A 21,831-nucleotide genomic window follows, 5' to 3' on the forward strand; every position below is an offset into this window, starting at 1 on the left:
GCACCTTCCCAGCTCCGGGACAATTAGCTGTGGGTGCACTAAAGGCCACTGTCCACGGCCAATATTGTGGCATGTGCTTGGTGCTGCGGGAGTCACTCCCTGTCACACTGGGACCCTTGGCCCAGCTCTGGGCTGTAGCTCCGGCCTGGGCAGGAGCAGCCCCAGCCCGCCGGGGAGATGGCTGCAAGGGGCGCAGTTTCTTTCTCCTTTTGGCTCCCCTCTGTCCCCCTGCCCTCAGGACAATCAGCAGCGGGCTATCCTCCACACAAGACACCAAGACGTTGGCCCAGCCTGCTCCTGCCGTGCTTCACTGCGCAGTTCTCACCATTGTAACCACAGCTGCTCCCGGTTTTGTTTTTTTTCCCCTAAAAAAGAACTAGTCTGTCTCCAAACGCCAACCCATGGTTTCCCCACACCGCAGCGTGGCTGCCAGACTTTCAGCCGGCTCACTCACTCGTTTCAGAACACAGACTCCCGGTTTCACCAAATGCACAGTCCCTGTAGATTTAGCAGAACTTGTTCGGCTGGTGCATCACTGGCAATGGTGTTCTGGGTCACTTTCTGGTTTTTATCTAGTATTTTTCATGGAGGTGTTCTTTTGCCCTGTCTCATCTAGCTGCCATCTTAGGTTCTCCCCTCCCTTGTTTCTTATATATATATTTTGGTCTATGGAATTTGCTAAATTACAACCTTAGGAATTGAGACTAGTGCAGAGTAACCTTTGTCCAAAATTGTAAAAAGTCCAAAATTAAGGCACCTTTTTTTTTAAGACTTAGAAGGTGATGAACATTATCTCAGTTAATCCTCAGAACGGTTCTGTGAAGTAAATATTCTTACCTTCATTTGCTAAAGGAGGAAACTGAGACTCCAAGAGGTCACATAAATTGCTCAAAATACACATTTACTAGGAGTCAGACTTAGGATTCAAACCCAGGTCTCTGTGGTTCCAAAACACAGATCACATGTGTTAAAAAACATTTAAGTTTTTTGTAATTTGTCATCATAAGACTAGTGTTATCTTAAATTCTACTCCAATACCTGAAGCTACGGCTGAGAAATGGCACATCTGTGCCATTGTCCAACAGGCAAAGGAAAAGTTAAATGCCGGGCAGTGTGGATTACCAAGAATCCTGGGGCATTCCGACAAGGTTCCATGCTACTTGAGGGCTAAGAAACACTTCTCCTGTGTTTTGGGGTAGATCTCAGACTCAGGTATTGATGAGCAGTTCAGCAAACCCAATTTCTCTGATGTACTCAGTAATAGGCGTGACAGGCAGTAATCTCATTTGTAAACTGTGCTTTCATTTTGACAAAGCTTTGGTCCTTTCTTCACTAATAATGGAAAATATCAAAGGCAGAGAAGGAGTATATGAAAAGTATAGGAAACATTCTTTGTGAGTTCCAACTGAATTGCAAATTTACATACAAAGACTAGATCTGTAAGCGGACAACCTTTCAAATCTATTCAATAAAATTTATTCTAAATTCCATTCGTTAAAATGAACCCCATGAAGATAGCACTGTTTCCAGTTTCTCTTTGTAAGCTAGGGCATAAAATTGGGACAGGCAAGGAGTAGGTGTCTAAAAAATGTTTGTGGAATGAATCAACAGACTACGGTTTGCAACTTATTTGCTACGTTCTGGTAAAGTAAAAATGTTGCTCTTTTAATTAACATTATAACAAAGAACTTCTTCATGTCATTACAAAACTCTGTGGCCCTCATTTTAATGGCTATGTATTACTTGATTGTATGACTTTGCTTTTATTTATTTACCATTCTCTTGCTGGTAAACAGATTGTTTCCAAGTTTTTGCTATGATAAGTAATACTCTGGTAAATATTTTGGTGCAATATTATACTTTAACCATTATATTTGACCCAGATTTTTCATGAATTCTTAGTGGCCTCCCTTTGGGGGGAGGTTTTGCTGGGTTGGAGGCTTTGAAGAGAATGAAAACTGTTACCTTATTGCTCAGGTTGACGTTAGCATTTCTGCTGAGGAGCAGTGATACCATGTCCACATGTCCTTCCTGAGCTGCAAGATGGACAGAAGCAATTCCTTGCCGGGTAACTGCATTTGCGTCAGCACCATATTCCAGCAGGGTCGTCGCTATGTCCATCTGGTTCTTTTTGGCAGCGATGTGCAGTGGTGTATAACCATTCTGTCAAGACAAACCACTTGGTCACATGCCCAATAACAAGATAAAAATGTATGTGTTGCATTTTCAGATAGAATGCTTGTCTTTCTAGTGATTTTCATTTGATTGTTTAAAAAATCATGATTAAGCAAACACTGAGAAATCAAGCAGTGCCTCTAATGCAAAGTCCTCCTGTCTCCTACACTGCTAAATAGGGAAAATATAATTTAATATAGACAGTTTAATGTGACAGTGTCATAGTGCCAATTGCTCATGGCACCACTGATTTTCCAAAAGGAACAGATTTCCCTTTTACAGATGGGCATGTTAGTAGGTGCTCAATAGTTACTTGTTTCATTTAAATAGGGGATGGGAAGAACCTCTGCTGGGAAGCATCAAACAAGATGGTATCACTATGGCATGTTCAGAGCCATTATTCCATCTATAAAACCCTTTGAATGTCCATTTATTGCTTACAGGTTGAAAATTCTAATTTTCATGGCAGTCAAGACCTTATAATTTAGTCCTTTTTCCTCTTTCACCAAATTCCAGTCTCCATGCTACGTTTCAGCTGGACTCGTCACCTGACACGTACCCCCAAAAGCATACAGCCTCACGTTTCTCTGCCTTGGCTCACTCTACCAAGAATGCTTTTCCCCATCATGCCCATTGGGCCAGCAGCTATCAGTTGAAGATTTAGCTCAAGGGTCACAACCTCCATGAAGTCTTTTACCTTCCCTCCCTCCCCACCTTTCCATACCCTACTGACTCTAATCAAAGAACTAGGGCATTTAATTGTACTCTTCTGTTTATGTATCTGTCTCCTCCTCCCAAAATATAAATCTGTGGAGGGCACTTGGTGTGCCATATCTGTCTTTGTATCTCTAGTGCTGCACAACAACTGGCACATACTTCTTAAATGAAGAAAGCAATCCTCAGCATTTGAATCAAGCTTACTAGAGCTTTCAGGACATCCTGGCGTCCTTCTCTTGGCTGAACCCTGATGCCAGAGGTAGAGGCAGCCAGAATTCCTTTGACAAGGGATTTGACAAGCTGTACCTCGGGAGTCTTCAGAGTTCCCTGTCCTGAGAAAGAGCTTTGGGGGGCCTTGCCCTGGTTCACGGACATTTAAGGAAAACACAAGATTATATTTTGACATGGGTATGAACCTGATTATATAAAAAATGCCAATGACATATTAGAATGCTTTTTAAAATGTATATACAAAAAAAAGAATTTAGAGAAAGAAAGTAGAATCTAAGCATTTATATTTAGGAATAGGATTCAAATCTAGACAATAGGTCTCGATCAAGTTATGATCTTTCTAAGCCACGTGGGTGATTTGGAGAGAACACAGAGGGCTGCCAGGGCTGTCCGCTGCAATTAACCCTCATATTTCAAGTCACTGGTATCTCCTAGTCTGGCAACATTCCTCATTTGACAAATACTCTTTTCATAGAAAATCGATTATAGGGGATTTAGACTGTCGAGTATCAACCCAAAGTGGAAATGGCATTTCCAGATGCTTCTGAAAACAGTCTCTGTCAAACTAGATGAGCCAGGGCAAAAGATTTTATATCCCTATTTTTAGTTTCAACCTATTGCCATCTGGATACCCCAGTCACCCTGGGAGGCATTTGGCCTTCTGCTCAGGCACACCCTTCAAGAGATCCACGCCTTCTGACTAAACACAGAGTTTTGGACTGAACCCAACTCTACAACTAGTGGCATTGAGGAGGGGAAACGTTTTACCACCAGCTGTCCCTCCCCTCTGCCCCCACATAAAAGAGAAATTTGAAAAGAAGCTCTAATAGGAAATCAGATTAGTCATGTCGAACACTAAAACACAAGTTAATTTGAGTGGTAAAGGCAAGGTACAGTCAGAGTTCAGCTTCCATCAGGCTGCTTCTCTTTTTTGCTTCTATTCCTGACATAACTTTCAGGTTGGTCCCTCCTCAAACCAAGATAAGGCAGCCCAGTATCCTCTCAGACATGATAATCCTCTTGATTAATTCTAATTACATCAAAAAGTTCTAGGCCCTAAAAAACACTAATCAAGAGAAGCTCTGAGGCGGGGCAAGATGGCTGACTGGTGAGCTGTATGTTTTAGTTACTCCTCCAGGAAAGTAGGTAGAAAGCCAGGAACTGCGTGGACTGGACACCACAGAGCAATCTGACTTTGGGCATACTTCATACAACACTCATGAAAACGTGGAACTGCTGAGATCAGCGAAATCTGTAAGTTTTTGCGGCCAGGGGACCCGCGTCCCTCTCTGCCAGGCTCCGTCCTGTGGGAGGAGGGGCTGTCAGCTCCGGGAAGGAGAAGGGAGAATTGCAGTGGCAGCCCTTATCGGAAACTCATTCTACTGATGCAAACTCCAACCATAGATAGACTGAGACCAGACACCAGAGAATCTGAGAGCAGCCAGCCCAGCAGAGAGGAGACAGGCATAGGAAAAAAAACAGCACGAAAAACTCCAAAATAAAAGCGGAGGATTTTTGGAGTTCTGGTGAACATAGAAAGGGGAAGGGCAGAGCTCAGGCCCTGACGTGCATATGCAAATCCCGAAGAAAAGCTGATCTCTCTGCCCTGTGGACCTTTCCTTAATGGCCCTGGTTACTTTGTCTCTTAGCATTTCAATAACCCATTAGATCTCTGAGGAGGGCCTTTTTTTTTTTTTTGTTAATCCTTTTTTCTTTTTCTAAAACAATTACTCTGAGAAGCCCAATACAGAAAGCTTCAAAGACTTGCAATTTGGGCAGGTCAAGACAAGAGCAGAACTAAGAGAGCTCTGAGACAAAAGGCAATAATCCAGTGGCTGAGAAAATTCACTAAACACCACAACTTCCCAAGAAAAGGGGGGTGTCCGCTCACAGCCATCATCCTGGTGGACAGGAAACACTCCTGCCCATCGCCAGCCCCATAGCCCAGAGCTGCCCCAGACAACCCAGTGTGACGGAAGTGCTTCAAATAACAGGCACACACCACAAAACTGGGCGTGGACATTAGCCTTCCCTGCAACCTCAGCTGATTGTCCCAGAGTTGGGAAGGTGGAGCAGTGTGAATTAACAAAGCCCCATTCAGCCATCATTTCAGCAGACTGGGAGCCTCCCTACACAGCCCAGCAGCCCAGAACCGCCCTGGGGGGACGGCACTCACCTGTGACATAGCACAGTCATCCCTCAACAGAGGACCCGGGGTGCACGGCCTGGAAGAGGGGCCCACTTGCAAGTCTCAGGAGCCATATGCCAATACCAAGGACTTGTGGGTCAGTGGCAGAGACAAACTGTGGCAGGACTGAACTGAAGGATTAGACTATTGCAGCAGCTTTAAAACTCTAGGATCACCAGGGAGATTTGATTGTTAGGGCCACCCCCCCTCCCTGACTGCCCAGAAACACGCCCCATATACAGGGCAGGCAACACCAACTACACACGCAAGCTTGGTACACCAATTGGACCCCACAAGACTCACTCCCCCACTCACCAAAAAGGCTAAGCAGGGGAGAACTGGCTTGTGGAGAACAGATGGCTCGTGGACTCCACCTGCTGGTTAGTTAGAGAAAGTGTACTCCACGAAGCTGTAGATCTGATAAATTAGAGATAAGGACTTCAATTGGTCTACAAATCCTAAAAGAACCCTATCAAGTTCAGCAAATGCCACGAGGCCAAAAACAACAGAAAATTATAAAGCATATGAAAAAACCAGACGATATGGATAACCCAAACCCAAGCACCCAAATCAAAAGACCAGAAGAGACACAGCACCTAGAGCAGCTACTCAAAGAACTAAAGATGAACAATGAGACCATAGTACAGGATACAAAGGAAATCAAGAAGACCCTAGAAGAGCATAAAGAAGACATTGCAAGACTAAATAAAAAAATGGATGATCTTACGGAAATTAAAGAAACAGTTGACCAAATTAAAAAGATTCTGGACACTTATAGTACAAGACTAGAGGAAGTTGAACAACGAATCAGTGACCTGGAAGATGACAGAATGGAAAATGAAAGCATAAAAGAAAGAATGGGGAAAAAAATTGAAAAAATCGAAATGGACCTCAGGGATATGATAGATAATATGAAACGTCCGAATATAAGACTCATTGGTGTCCCAGAAGGGGAAGAAAAGGGTAAAGGTCTAGGAAGAGTATTCAAAGAAATTGTTGGGGAAAACTTCCCAAATCTTCTGAACAACATAAATACACAAATCATAAATGCTCAGCGAACTCCAAATAGAATAAATCCAAATAAACCCACTCCGAGACATATACTGATCACACTGTCAAACACAGAAGAGAAGGAGCAAGTTCTGAAAGTAGCAAGAGAAAAGCAATTCACCACATACAAAGGAAACAGCATAAGACTAAGTAGTGACTACTCAGCAGCCACCATGGAGGCAAGAAGGCAGTGGCACGATATATTTAAAATTCTGAGTGAGAAAAATTTCCAGCCAAGAATACTTTATCCAGCAAAGCTCTCCTTCAAATTTGAGGGAGAGCTTAAATTTTTCACAGACAAACAAATGCTGAGAGAATTTGCTAACAAGAGACCTGCCCTACTGGAGATACTCAAGGGAGCCCTACAGACAGGGAAACAAAGAAAGGACAGAGAGACTTGGAGAAAGGTTCAGTACTAAAGAGATTTGGTATGGGTACAATAAAGGATATTAATAGACAGAGGGGAAAAATATGACAAACATAAACCAAAGGATAAGATGGCTGATTCAAGAAATGCCTTCACGGTTATAACGTTGAATGTAAATGGATTGAACTCCCCAATTAAAAGATACAGATTCGCAGAATGGATCAAAAAAAATGAACCATCAATATGTTGCAAACAAGAGACTCATCTTAGACACAGGGACACAAAGAAACTGAAAGTGAAAGGGTGGAAAAAAATATTTCATGCAAGCTACAGCCAAAAGAAAGTAGGTGTAGCAATATTAATCTCAGATAAAATAGACTTCAAATGCAGGGATGTTTTGAGAGACAAAGAAGGCCACTACATACTAATAAAAGGGACAATTCAACAAGAAGAAATAACAATAGTAAATGTCTCTGCACCCAATCAAGGTGCCACAAAATACATGAGAGAAACACTGGCAAAACTAAAGGAAGCAATTGATGTTTCCACAATAATTGTGGGAGACTTCAACACATCACTCTCTCCTATAGATAGATCAACCAGACAGAAGACCAATAAGGAAATTGAAAACCTAAACAATCTGATAAATGAATTAGATTTAACAGACATCTACAGGACATTACATCCCAAATCACCAGGATACACATACTTTTCTAGTGCTCATGGAACTTTCTCCAGAATAGATTATATGCTGGGACATAAAACAAGCCTCAATACATTTAAAAAGATTGAAATTATTCAAAGCACATTCTCTGACCACAATGGAATACAATTAGAAGTCAATAACCATCAGAGACTTAGAAAATTCACAAATACCTGGAGGTTAAACAACATACTCCTAAACAATCAGTGGGTTAAAGAAGAAATAGCAAGAGAAATTGCTAAATATATAGAGACGAATGAAAATGAGAACACAACATACCAAAACCTATGGGATGCAGCAAAAGCAGTGCTAAGGGGGAAATTTATAGCACTAAACGCATATATTAAAAAGGAAGAAAGAGCCAAAATCAAAGAACTAATGGATCAACTGAAGAAGCTAGAAAATGAACAGCAAACCAATCCTAAACCAAGTAGAAGAAAAGAAATAACAAGGATTAAAGCAGAAATAAATGACATAGAGAACAAAAAAACAATAGAGAGGATAAATATCACCAAAAGTTGGTTCTTTGAGAAGATCAACAAGATTGACAAGCCCCTAGCTAGACTGACAAAATCAAAAAGAGAGAAGACCCATATAAACAAAATAATGAATGAAAAAGGTGACATAACTGCAGATCCTGAAGAAATTAAAAAAATTATAAGAGGATATTATGAACAACTGTATGGCAACAAACTGGATAACGTAGAAGAAATGGACAATTTCCTGGAAACATATGAACAACCTAGACTGACCAGAGAAGAAATAGAAGACCTCAACCAACCCATCACAAGCAAAGAGATCCAATCAGTCATCAAAAATCTTCCCACAAATAAATGCCCAGGGCCAGATGGCTTCACAGGGGAATTCTACCAAACTTTCCAGAAAGAACTGACACCAATCTTACTCAAACTCTTTCAAAACATTGAAGAAAATGGAACACTACCTAACTCATTTTATGAAGCTAACATCAGTCTAATACCAAAACCAAGCAAAGATGCTACAAAAAAGGAAAACTACCGGCCAATCTCCCTAATGAATATAGATGCAAAAATCCTCCACAAAATACTTGCAAATCGAATCCAAAGACACATTACAAAAATCATACACCATGACCAAGTGGGGTTCATTCCAGGCATGCAAGGATGGTTCAACATAAGAAAAACAATCAATGTATTACAACACATTAAAAACTCGAAAGGGAAAAATCAATTGATCATCTCAATAGATGCTGAAAAAGCATTTGACAAAATCCAACATCCGTTTTTGATAAAAACACTTCAAAAGGTAGGAATTGAAGGAAACTTCCTCAACATGATAAAGAGCATATATGAAAAACCCACAGCCAGCAAAGTACTCAATGGTGAGAGACTGAAAGCCTTCCCTCTAAGATCAGGAATAAGACAAGGATGCTCGCTGTCACCACTGTTATTCAACATTGTGCTGGAAGTGCTAGCCAGGACAATCCGGCAAGACAAAGAAATAAAAGGCATCCAAATTGGAAAAGAAGAGGTAAAACTGTCATTGTTTGCAGACGATATGATCTTATATCTAGAAAACCCTGAGAAATCGACGATACAGCTACTAGAGCTAATAAACAAATTTAGCAAAGTAGCGGGATACAAGGTTAATGCACATAAGTCAGTAATGTTTCTATATGCTAGAAATGAACAAACTGAAGAGACACTCAAGAAAAAGATACCATTCTCAATAGCAACTAAAAAAATCAAGTACCTAGGAATAAACTTAACCAAAGATGTAAAAGACCTATACAAAGAAAACTACATAACTCTACTAAAAGAAATAGAAGGGGACCTTAAAAGATGGAAAAATATTCCATGTTCATGGATAGGAAGGCTAAATGTCATTAAGATGTCAATTCTACCCAAACTCATCTACAGATTCAATGCAATCCCAATCAAAATTCCAACAACCTACTTTGCAGACTTGGAAAAGCTAGTTATCAAATTTATTTGGAAAGGGAAGATGCCTCGAATTGCTAAAGACACTCTAAAAAAGAAAAACGAAGTGGGAGGACTTACACTCCCTGACTTTGAAGCTTATTATAAAGCCACAGTTGCCAAAACAGCATGGTACTGGCACAAAGATAGACATATAGATCAATGGAATCGAATTGAGAATTCGGAGATAGACCCTCAGATCTATGGCCGACTGATCTTTGATAAGGCCCCCAAAGTCACTGAACTGAGTCATAATGGTCTTTTCAACAAATGGGGCTGGGAGAGTTGGATATCCATATCCAAAAGAATGAAAGAGGACCCCTACCTCACCTCCTACACAAAAATTAACTCAAAATGGACCAAAGATCTCAATATAAAAGAAAGTACCATACAACTCCTAGAAGATAATGTAGGAAAATATCTTCAAGACCTTGTATTAGGCGGCCACTTCCTAGACTTTACACCCAAAGCACAAGCAACAAAAGAGAAAATAGATAAATGGGAACTCTTAAAGCTTAGAAGTTTCTGCACCTCAAAGGAATTTCTCAAAAAGGTAAAGAGGCAGCCAACTCAATGGGAAAAAATTTTTGGAAACCATGTATCTGACAAAAGACTGATATCTTGCATATATAAAGAAATCCTACAACTCAATGACAATAGTACAGACAGCCCAATTATAAAATGGGCAAAAGATATGAAAAGACAGTTCTCTGAAGAGGAAATACAAATGGCCAAGAAACACATGAAAAAATGTTCAGCTTCACTAGCTATTAGAGAGATGCAAATTAAGACCACAATGAGATACCATCTAACACCGGTTAGAATGGCTGCCATTAAACAAACAGGAAACTACAAATGCTGGAGGGAACATGGAGAAATTGGAACTCTTATTCATTGTTGGTGGGACTGTATAATGAATGGTTCAGCCACTCTGGAAGTCAGTCTGGCAGTTCCTTAGAAAACTAGATATAGAGCTACCATTCGATCCAGCGATTGCACTTCTCGGTATATACCCGGAAGGTCGGAAAGCAGTGACACGAACAGATATCTGCACGCCAATGTTCATAGCAGCATTATTCACAATTGCCAAGAGATGGAAACAACCCAAATGTCCTTCAACAGATGAGTGGATAAATAAAATGTGGTATATACACACGATGGAATACTACGCGGCAGTAAGAAGGAACGATCTGGTGAAACATATGACAACATGGATGAACCTTGAAGACATAATGCTGAGCGAAATAAGCCAGGCACAAAAAGAGAAATATTATATGCTACCACTAATGTGAACTTTGAAAAATGTAAAACAAATGGTTTATAATGTAGAATGTAGGGGAACTAGCAATAGAGAGCAATTAAGGAAGGGGGAACAATAATCCAAGAAGAACAGATAAGCTATTTAACGTTCTGGGGATGCCCAGGAATGACTATGGTCTGTTAATTTCTGATGGATATAGTAGGAACAAGTTCACAGAAATGTTGCTATATTATGTAACTTTCTTGGGGTAAAGTAGGAACATGTTGGAAGTTAAGCAGTTATCTTAGGTTAGTTGTCTTTTTCTTACTCCCTTGTTATGGTCTCTTTGAAATGTTCTTATATTGTATGTTTGTTTTCTTTTTAACTTTTTTTTCATACAGTTGATTTAAAAAAGAAGGGAATGTTAAAAAAAAAAAAAAAAGAAAAACAAGGAAAAAAAAAAGATGTAGTGCCCCCTTGAGGAGCCTGTGGAGAATGCAGGGGTATTGGCCTACCCCACCTCCATGGTTGCTAACATGACCACAGACATAGGGGACTGGTGGTTTGATGGGTTGAGCCCTCTACCATAGGTTTTACCCTTGGGAAGACGGTTGCTGCAAATGAGAGGCTAGGCCTCCCTATGGTTGTGCCTAAGAGCCTCCTCCCGAATGCCTCTTTGTTGCTCAGATGTGGCCCTCTCTCTCTAGCTAAGCCAACTTGAAAGGTGAAATCACTGCCCTCCCCCCACGTGGGATCAGACACCCAGGGGAGTGAATCTCCCTGGCAACGTTGAATATGACTCCCAGGGAGGAATGTAGACCTGGCATCGTGGGACGGAGAACATCTTCTTGACCAAAAGGGGGATGTGAAAGGAAATGAAATAAGCTTCAGTGGCAGAGAGATTCCAAAAGGAGCCGAGAGGTCACTCTGGTGGACACTCTTACGCACACTTTAGACAACCCTTTTTAGGTCCTAAAGAATTGGGGTAGCTGGTGGTGGATACCTGAAACTATCAAAGTACAACCCAGAACCCATGAATCTCGAAGACAGTTGTATAAAAATGTAGCTTATGAGGGGTGACAATGGGATTGGGAAAGCCATAAGGACCACATTCCACTTTGTCTAGTTTATGGATGGATGAGTAGAAAAATATGGGAAGGAAACAAACAGACAAAGGTACCCAGTGTTCTTTTTTACTTCAATTGCTCTTTTTCACTCTAATTATTATTCTTGTTATTTTTGTGTGTGTGCTAATGAAGGTGTCAGGGATTGATTTTGGTGATGAATGTACAACTATGTAATGGTACTGTGAACAATCGAAAGTACGATTTGTTTTGTATGACTGCGTGGTATGTGAATATATCTCAATAAAATGAAGATTAAAAAAAAAAAAAAAAAAGAGAAGCTCTGGCATTTCCTGTAATGCACGCCAATTCTAGACATGTTACTAACTTGCTTAAGAATTTATCTTGAGCTCCTTACCTGAGAGACAAAGAGAAGTACTATAGAAAGCAAAGGGGATAAAACAACTCATGGGATTGTTTTAGGATACCAGAAATATCCAAGAAATATTTTCAAATAATAGCTCATTAATTTATCTTGAGACCTATAATGGTATTTTCTCATTTTTCTAAGTTCTTACTAATTTCTGATTAAATGATTCTCTTGGGCCAAACTAAAGGAGACAAGCGCATTTGTCAGAAGAAAAATAAAATAGTGAAAGATTCAAATGTAGAATAGTCTTAATCTATATTTTTTTCTTCTTGTTACAGAAGACTAAGTGATTGCCACATGTGCATTTCAAGATGAAAATAAAAGCTAATACAAATTTAAATTATTACAAATAACATACATTATTAACTTCATACTTGTTATTTTTTCCAAGCTCTTTCACAAACACTCTCTACTGCATAGTAAGGGATTTGGTCTCCAGAAAGAGGTCTGGCCTTTATCCTGGCTCCTGGAAGGTGACCTGTAATTCTTTGGAATTTCTCATGACAGGAGTGTCCTTTGTCATTCATGGTGGGCCCAGAACTACACCTGATAATTCACATGCTAAGGAGATAACAGTGTGGTGGGATCTGCCCCACCAGCAGTCTCTGAATGAGGAACTGGCTATGCCAGAATGACTAACCCCGTGATTAGAGGGTTGGGGCTTTGAGCCACATTATTGGATCCCACCTTCCCAACCTCTGGGACGGGCTGGAGACTGAGTCAAACCACATGGGCATCGATTCCACCCACCAAACCTACATCACGGAACTCACTGTACACTCTCAATCACCTTGAGAAGATACTTCTCTGAGGACAGGATGAGTTAGGCACCTCCCCAGCCCTCATCCCATGCATCTCTTCTTTTGGCTTCTTATTTGTATCCTCTTCATTATAATAAAACTATAATCATAGATATAGTGCTTTCAGCAAGTTCTGTGAGCCATTGTAGCATATTTTTAAAACCAGAGTTTGTGGTACTATCTACACAATTTGTAGGCAGTAGGTCAGAAGTGAGGGTGGCCTGGGTCCCCGAACTTGGGACTCGTGCCTGAAGGACAATCTTATAACGCCTGCCTTTATCCTGTGGGGTCTGACCTAACTCCGGGTCTAGTCAGAATTGAATTGAATTGTATTGAAGCGGGTGACTGGAGTTTTTGCTGTCTTTCTACCCGCTAATCCATCTCAGTAGAAAGGCTTCACAGATTATGGGAGAAAACCCTGATAGATAATAAGTTGAGGCTCACTATCTCTTCTATAATCAGTGTCCTGGTTATACTAGAATGCTCCTTCCAACACAGTCCTGCCTCAGGCAATAGATCTGGTTAAAATAGGCCCATCCACCTTTTAAAAATGTTTCTTAGTCCATTCTATTACCTAAAAACATCATAGTATATTTCTAGAAAGACTTATATGAGTAAGAAAATATGCTGGCAATTCTAAAAGAGAAAAGAAAGAGAAAGAAAGCATCATGTATCCTAAGGAAAAGAACAAAAGATGTGACTTGAGGAAAGGTAAACATGATGCCAGTTGTCACAGCCATATGCTAATCACGCCTTATTGAAGCTTTGCCCCACATTTCTCACCTCTGCCAGAATTCAGAAATGCCAGAGCTTCCCTGAAATGAAGGAGGCTGCTTTTTGCCTACCCTATATCCATTCTCCCTCTTTTCTTAGTAAAAGTTCCTCCTGCAATATACCCAGCTGAAAAACTATTTTTCCAAACTTCCCTTGCAGATAGAAGCAGCCAATGAGATGTAAGGAGAAGGGGCCGGGTGGAGCTTTGGGGAAAGCCTATTGTCACTGCCGGGAAAGGGGACTTGGTGGCCTGAGTGCCAACAGAATCTGGAGGGAAAGGCCAAGAAAATTACAGGAAACTTGCCTCAATACAATGAACCAGTATCACCAACCGCCTGCCCCTGACTGCTTATGATGAGAAAAAGAGACTTGGCTGTTGAAGCCACTGTAACTGGGTTTCCTTTCTAGTAGCTGAATCCAGTTCCTGGCTTTAATCCTACAACTAACCCTGTTCAGGATCAAAGTCTAGAAAAAGCCCCTAAACAGGACCACTCCCCCAGAAAATGGGGATGCTGCTATGCGTGGCCGAGATGCATTATCGAGGCTTTTATGGAGGCAATTGTGCTGTGGCAATGAGAAGTACTGTCCCATTAGAAAAGCCTGGGTTTAACTGACTGTAAAAGATATGCCCAAGGCTAAAGGGACATTATAAAGAACTACTTAGGGGAATGCTTTCAACCCTCTGTCAAAGATGTTTTGCAGATATGGTACTATTCTTGTTTGATGAACATAAAGCTGGCAATCAACTGCAAATGTACTAACTATACTGACCTGTTTAAGAGTTATTTGTGGGTAGAAAGGTGGATTGGACTCATTTTGTTGCACTTATTACTTTATAACTCTTGTCAATTCTAACGGCTTGTCACCAGTTGGGCCAAAATTATTACTCTCATGTTAAGAATGGATAGTTCATTTATTAATTATTTACTAGTTGCCCACAAAGAACCTGGTGCTATTTGTAATGTGAGAAAAATGGCTCCAAGGGACATTAACACACACTGAAATAAAATGGACAACTATTTCATTTAATTATAAATCTGTGTGTGTTTTTAAAACAACTTTTAATCAAAAGTCAAGGAACGGTTTTATGATAGAAGGAATGTTGGTGAGGGTCAGAAATTATGAGGTAAAAGTTGCATTTAGATGAAAAGCAGGCTTGAGGGTTTTATTTTGAAGTGTAGATTTCACTGGGTACCATCCTGGAGAGAAGGGGCAGGAGATGTTATAGACATGCAGGGGAAGGGTTCTAAGGAGAAATACTGAGGGCGAGAAACTCTGTGTGTTAGATTGAATTATGTGGCTCAAAGAAGAGCATGTTCTTTATCTTAATCCAGTCGCTGCGGGTGTTGAAACCGCTGTAATAGGACCTTTTGAAGAGGTTATTTTTAGTTAAGGTGTGGCCCAAATGAATCAGGATGGGTCTTAATCCCTATCACTGGAGGCCTTATAAAAAGAAGGCAGAGAAAAGTCACAGGGAGGAGTCAGAAGCCAGAAATCAGCAGAAACTGAAGAGCAGACACAAGAAGAGAGAGATCCCCACGTGAAAGCAGAGATGCAAGCCAAGGGACCCCAAGAGTTGGGGCATCCAGCACTGGAACTCCACAGATTCCTGGGGAGAGCACAGCCTTGCTGACACCTTGATTTTGGACTTCTAGTGTCCAAAACCATGAGACAGTAAATGCTTGCTGTTTAAGCCAACCCCTTGTGTGGTATTTGCCTAAATGGAGAAAGTACCTTAAAATGGTATCTTGAAGTATCTAAAGCAATCCAGAACTGTCCAAGCTCAACGAGCTGTGTGTACAAGAAATTTGATCTAAATACTAAGTAAAGGAGAGGACTGAAGCTGCCCCAAGGATGGGATTGTGAAACAAAGATGGAAAAGCACTGGAGATAGTAAAGAAGTCCTTCAAACAATAGTATTTAGTGAAAGAATTAGACAACATTTAAAACATGGTCTGTATCATTCCAGTGTTATCTAACCATGGCCCTCTACTCAATAGTGAACCTGCTAAAACCAATAGCACTCTATTAACCTGTCTAAACAAACTCTTCTTTATGACTTGTCCATCAAATCAGAATTTCAGTGCAGTAAGAAAGTCATATAGTCTATGCATCTCTTTTGTAAGTAATCTAGGTTGTCGACTGGTCAAGAATGTCCTAGCAAGTAATGAAAATTTTCTAAAATTGATTGTGGTGATGAATGCACAACTATATGATGATAGTGTGAGCTACTGAATTTATACTTTGGACAAATTTTTAGGTATGTGAATATATCTCAATAAAATTTCATTAAAAAAAAAAAAAAAAGAATGCGCTAACAATAAGAATAAGGATTCTCCTTACCAATAACAGAAATGTAAAACCTCCCAACCTATTTTATTAAAAAACAGACAATATCAAGGCAATTTTTTTATGGTCAGGGAAATGTAACACTTTACAGCTTTGACAATTCAGAACTTTTTTACTCCCTCAAGTTCTGTTTATATATTTCCTCTGGCTAAAGAATACTTCAACTTCTTCTCCTCCCCAGCCTATGGGAAGTCCTGAATTTTCAGGAAAAATCAACTGACAAGTAAATGTTTATTGAGCACCTACCACATGAGTTGCCTAAATAGCTGAGGGCACAAATTTCCTAAGGAGTTTATATTTCTTTGATTTGAAGTAATGCCTAAACTAGGAGGGCACTGTAGACAAAGAAAACGTAGGAACACATATAGAGACCAACGGACACAGCCCATCAGTCTCCTCACGCTGTTAATTACAGGTACCTTTGCCGCTGCGTGAGGTGAGGCTCCTTGGTCCAAAAGCAGAAGCGCCACTTTCTGATTATCGTAATGTGCAGCTACATGCAGTGGAGTTAAACCGCTCTGAAAACATGTGCAGAAACAACAACCAGTGTCAAAACTGCCTTAATAGCAGAAGTCTAGATTTAGGAAATGAGTTTAGATTGAGCATAATTTACATTCCACAATACTTGGTCCCCAGCATTCACCTTCTAGTTCCCAAGTGGTCTTCATCCTAGTAGGACTTAAATATGGTTTAGTTACAATTTGGGTGGTTGTTGGTGAAGATTAGCAAAGTGATTGTTTTGTTAACATGAAAGTAGCCTATACCAGGGCAGCCGATGATCTCATACCTTCCCAGCAGCATCTGGAGATGCACTTTTCTGTAGCAGGAGATTGGCTACTTCCAGCTTCCCGTATTTTGCTGCCACGTGAAGGGGAGTAAATCCTTTCTGAAAAAGAAACATAAAAATAATGAGCAATAGAAATGAAATAAGGACATTGCTTTTCTGGAACTGATAAATTATTCCAGTTAAGTCTGCACTCAAGGACCAAGACTGGTAGGTAAGCAGAGACCCCTTCCCAACAGAGATGAACAGGATACCAGGATAGCTAATCTCTCTCCCTCTACTGATTGAGTCACAACATGCCATTAATTCTGGGACTAATCAGGCATCTAACCAGGTTGAGGTTGGAGAACAGGATCAGGGGCTTATTCCAGGGTCACTTGGGGGTTTCATATTTTGGGGGAAAAGTAAGGTACAGGGTCCCAGACTCAATTTGGAGGGCCTCTAGAGGGAGTGCTGGGAAAGATCTAGACAAATCTGGACCTCTTGGAATCTCACACTACCAGACTGGATCTTTTCTCTCTCCCCTAACCCCCTTTCCCCCCTATACATATTTCCTTAGGTATGCTCTAGTCTTTAGGAGTTGGAGTCAGAGATTCTTTCACCTTTGCCCTCACAGGTGAACTGAATAATGACACATGGCTCTAGCCTAATAAATATGTGAGATTGGATGCTGAGAGCAGACTAGCTGCCCCTCCTTCCAACTCCTACAAGGATCAGGTATCAACCAGTCAGTCAGCAGGAGCTGTTAGGGAGGGCTCCAAGCATGAGTTAGGGATGGGAGGGTCATCAACACATGTGACCACATGAGACTATAGTAAACCAGAGCCAATGGGCAACTGGTAAGGTAGAAGGACTGAGAGATCTGAAACTCAAATCAAACTGAAATCAGTCATTACTCTGTTCCACATTTTAAAAGAGATCCAGAGACTCACATCTCAAATATACTGAAGAGCCTAAAGAATCACAGGAGATGGAGTCTGAGATAGTCATTATTATTCAAATATTTCTCTAAGCACTTATAATTATCTTCTGCATTGATAACACAAATACCCATTATGTGCATCCAAACAAAATAGTTCAAAACCAATTCCATGCTTTCTATGGTATTAGTCATATGCCAATTGATCTTGCTGTCACATTTGCTAGATTTACACAGATCACAAGAAAAATGAGCACCAAATTTTACATTCTGCACATGTAGACCAACAATGTGGTATGACGTTACTCTAAGGCATCAGACTCAAGACAAAAAAAAGTCAAACTATAAATCAGACAAGACAACAATAAAAACAAACAACAACCCAGGAAAAATTTATCTCCTGATTTGAAAGTGTTACAAAAGCATCTTCCAGTAGAGCATTGATAATGTGGTTTGTATACTTAGGCCAAATAAGAAAAACCTGGAGTTTTTGTTTTATACCTTCGTTATTATAGATAATGATGCGCCATGATCCAAAAGGGAAGAGGCTACGTCTTCATGCCCCTCTCGGGCTGAAAGGTGAAGTGGGGTGTATCCAGAAGTTGTGGCTGCATTTGGAGATGCACCTTGTTGCAACAACTGTTGTACTATATCTGCCTTCCCCAGTCGCGCTGAAATGTGGAGTGGGGTTTGGTCATCCTAAATGGCAAGGTAGAAATGCAGGGATGATGAGCTGAGAAAACAATGGTGCCATTGTGAAAAAGTCAGAGAACCTGAGCTGCTTCGTATCAGCGGCTACTTTCAATGCTTTGATTCAATGTTTAAAATAATCTCACTGAACTTGCTCTTCAAGTTTTGGAAAAGTGGAGATAGAGGAACTAAACATCTCTAATACCCTAGGTATGACCTATTAGTCTGTGGCTTGTGAAAGGCTGTTCTATCTATAAATGATCTCCACCACCACCTGCCATAATTTATCAAATTTTAACTTCTAAACATTCCTTTTGTGGGAGTTAAGGGAATGTATCCTGGTAACATGTAAATATGTGGGTGGGATATTTTACCTGCAGTAGTTATTAGACACTTATATAGTAAGAATTGTACTAGCTCTGCTTTCTCAGAGTGTCAAAAAGCTGAGAGAGGAAGAGACACTAAAGGGTCATGCAGGCGTACTTCACACAAGGGCTCCCAGCCAAGAGGGCTAATGGGGGCTGGAAGCCACCCTACCCCTTGCTTGCCAAGTCATGCATCCTGGCATGAGCTGCACCTGCCTAGAGGGTGGAGGGGCACCTTATTAAAATTTACCAAAGGCATGAGACACTCACCACGCCCTGAACCCTTAGGTGCTATCCCTCTGAGTTGGAGGGACATCTTTTTCTAATTTGCCCAGAGGTGTCCTATGGGCTAGTGGTTGTCCTCTGGAGAGAAATCTCCTACTGGACTGGGATAAAGGTCAGGTAAATACTTTAAGTAGGGAGGGTAGAGAGAAATTATAGCACAGGACACTGCTTTGGAAGAGTAGGTAGGATGGCGGTCAAGGTCAAAGCAAGGGGATGGATGAAGCTATTAGGAAGCACAAGAGGACAAAGTTGGGGGAAGGGCCTTGAAGGAGATAAGAGATATTGAAAGCATAAGAAGACAGGTGCTAAAGAAATATCTCATCTATCTCTACTACCAGCATCACCACCACAACCAGCAACAAACATTTACTGAGCACTTACTATGTTCTAAGCTCTGTTCTAAATACTCCACCTACTATAATTTATTAACCCTCACAATATTCCTATCATTATCCTCATTTTCCAGATTAGGAAGCTAGATGAGGAAATGAAGCATAGAGAGGTTACTTAACTTGCCCAATGCCACCCAGCTAGTAAATGGTTGATCAAGACTCAAACCCAGGCTATCTGGCTGAGGAGGTCAGGGTCTTAACTGCCTCCTTAATGAAATGATAGGTAGAAAGTCTTATTCTCAATTTCAGCTTGTGGGTGAAAACCATTCCCTATGCACAACACTTAATATGTAACTAACAACAATCATAAATGTGAGGTTCCTCGTGACCCATAGTAGAGAGCAGCCAGTTAATCCAACTTGCTGGATTAACCAACATCCTCTAGATCAGGGGTCAGCAAACTACAGCCCAGGGACAAAATCCAGCCACCACCTTTTTTGTAAATAAAGTTTTATAAGAACACAGTCATGTCCAGTTGCTTGTGAATTGTCTATCGTTGCTTTCATGCTACAATGGCAGAGGTGAGTAGATGCAACAGAGACTACATCCCACAGAGCCTAAAATATTTACTGTCTGGCCCTTTACAGACAATGTTTGCTGACCTCTCTTTCCACATCCTCTGTAAGTTCCATCAGTGGTGAAATGGCACACTGAACACTCAAGTCTAACAGCCTGCTTTCTAGAACACTCACAACTTTTGGCACCCACCTGTGGATTTTATGCTTACAAAGACTCAGTTGTGTCTGTTCCCACACTAGTACATTTGCACTAGTTACTTTACTAATTTGTACTATGTTTGTACTAGTTACTTTAATTATGCAATTAAAGACTATTAACGGGTAAACTACGAGTACGAAGGAAAGCTTTATTTTTCCCTAGGAATACTAAATTAAATGCTTTGGAGAGCCTTCAGAGAACTTGCTTAAAAACAACTGTGGTTGAAGTAGATACGGGAGAGACAGTTGAATACACTGGAGAAAAATCATAAAAAGTCTAGAAAGGTTCTATATTCAAAATGATTCTGAACATCTAAGTTTTTTTTTCCCATTTAGCCTGAAACTAGGAATTGCAGATGCTGCAAATAGATGGCAAATAAATGTACGTATATTTTAGGTTAAAATAAAATGACTAAGGCATTTATGCATTTGTTTATGGCTCCTAATCTGAACTGCCATATTGATAAGTAGACCAACTGCCTATCCCAACAGTAACCGACCGAGAAGTGGGCTTCCACTGGAGGCCAAACACCAGCCAGAATTTGAAGCATCCAAACCCAACTCTGAAATTCTCTTATATGTATAGATAGGTTTCTGAAACAGCTCAAAACCAGCTCAGTTTATGGCTTCACAATTTGTGGGGAAAAAACAACAACAACAAAATATTTTTTTGGCTGGGACAGCTGACATGCAAGTGAAAAAAAAAGCTTTCAAATTGTGCTTGTTCTAGAAGTTTTGTGCATAAGTTTTCCTAGGGTGGGAAGACCTCTGCACAAGTCTAGGCTCTAATTCCTAATCTGTTAGGGATTAGCAATGTGCCAAGAACAGTTTTTGGCACAAAGTTCTTGTTCCATTTAATTCTGTTGAATGACTAAATGAACAAATGTGGAGAGAAGGGTTTTTGCAAAATTTTAGCTGGATAGAGACTTTAGTCATTGAGGTTTGTTCACTACTTGAAAAAAGTATTCTTGAAAGAGAGCATGTATGTGTTTAAAGGTTTTATAAAGATCAAGGGATTTTTACCCCCTAATTATCAAAAGTTGCCATGCAGTGCACCTACCTTAGCTTTAGCTTCTACCTGAGCTCCATCTTGTACCAGATACCGCACAACTTCAGCTTGACCAGATCGAGCTGCCATGTGCAGTGCTGTTTCTCCTCTCTGGGGAACACGAGCCAAAGTAAGTTAACTGCAGTTCTGGAGAAGGGAGTGGCATATTGGATGCATTTGCATAAAACTTATGATGTAGGTTTTTTTTTTTTTTTTTTTTAAATGAAGACTAGCCCCAAGCACTTCCCATTGGAAGGATAGGAAACGAGATGCGTAAGAATTCAGTGGAGCCTGAACTGAGAAGGTGAGGACTTTGATTTAACCCTGGGATCCTAGTGCCCAGCGGTATCAGAAGCACTGCTCAATAATCTACAAAGTGGCCTCATAGGGGTGGAAAAGACAAATGTTCAGGTAGGCCGGGCAGGAGGGGAAATGAGTGAAGCTGGACAGGTAGGGAGTGTTCAAGATGCAAGCCCCACCCCTGCCTAAAGGGGGCAGCTGCCAGCTGGCACCCGAGACTGCGGCTGTAACCATGCAGGAAAGTCAGCCCTGTGATGATGCACCAGCCTATTTTTCAAAAGAAGTG

General features: G+C 40.8%; 1 protein-coding gene across 14 annotated transcripts in view; it reads right to left on the reverse strand.

Annotated features, from left to right (window-relative positions):
• The window catches only part of ANK3 (ankyrin 3), a 516,597-nt gene that overhangs the window by 146,008 nt on the left and 348,758 nt on the right, over positions 1-21,831 (reverse strand). For all 14 annotated transcript variants that reach the window (XM_037804170.1, XM_037804174.1, XM_037804175.1 and 11 more), the window contains exons 13-17: positions 21,258-21,356; positions 18,251-18,448; positions 16,834-16,932; positions 16,466-16,564; positions 1,966-2,163 (exon numbers count right to left, since the gene is read on the reverse strand). In XM_037804170.1, the coding sequence (XP_037660098.1) occupies positions 1,966-2,163; positions 16,466-16,564; positions 16,834-16,932; positions 18,251-18,448; positions 21,258-21,356 (693 nt within the window). The remainder of the gene's footprint in view (positions 1-1,965; positions 2,164-16,465; positions 16,565-16,833; positions 16,933-18,250; positions 18,449-21,257; positions 21,357-21,831) is intronic.

The sequence above is a fragment of the Choloepus didactylus genome, chromosome 15, assembly GCF_015220235.1.
Source record: "Choloepus didactylus isolate mChoDid1 chromosome 15, mChoDid1.pri, whole genome shotgun sequence".
Lineage (NCBI taxonomy): Eukaryota > Metazoa > Chordata > Mammalia > Pilosa > Megalonychidae > Choloepus > Choloepus didactylus.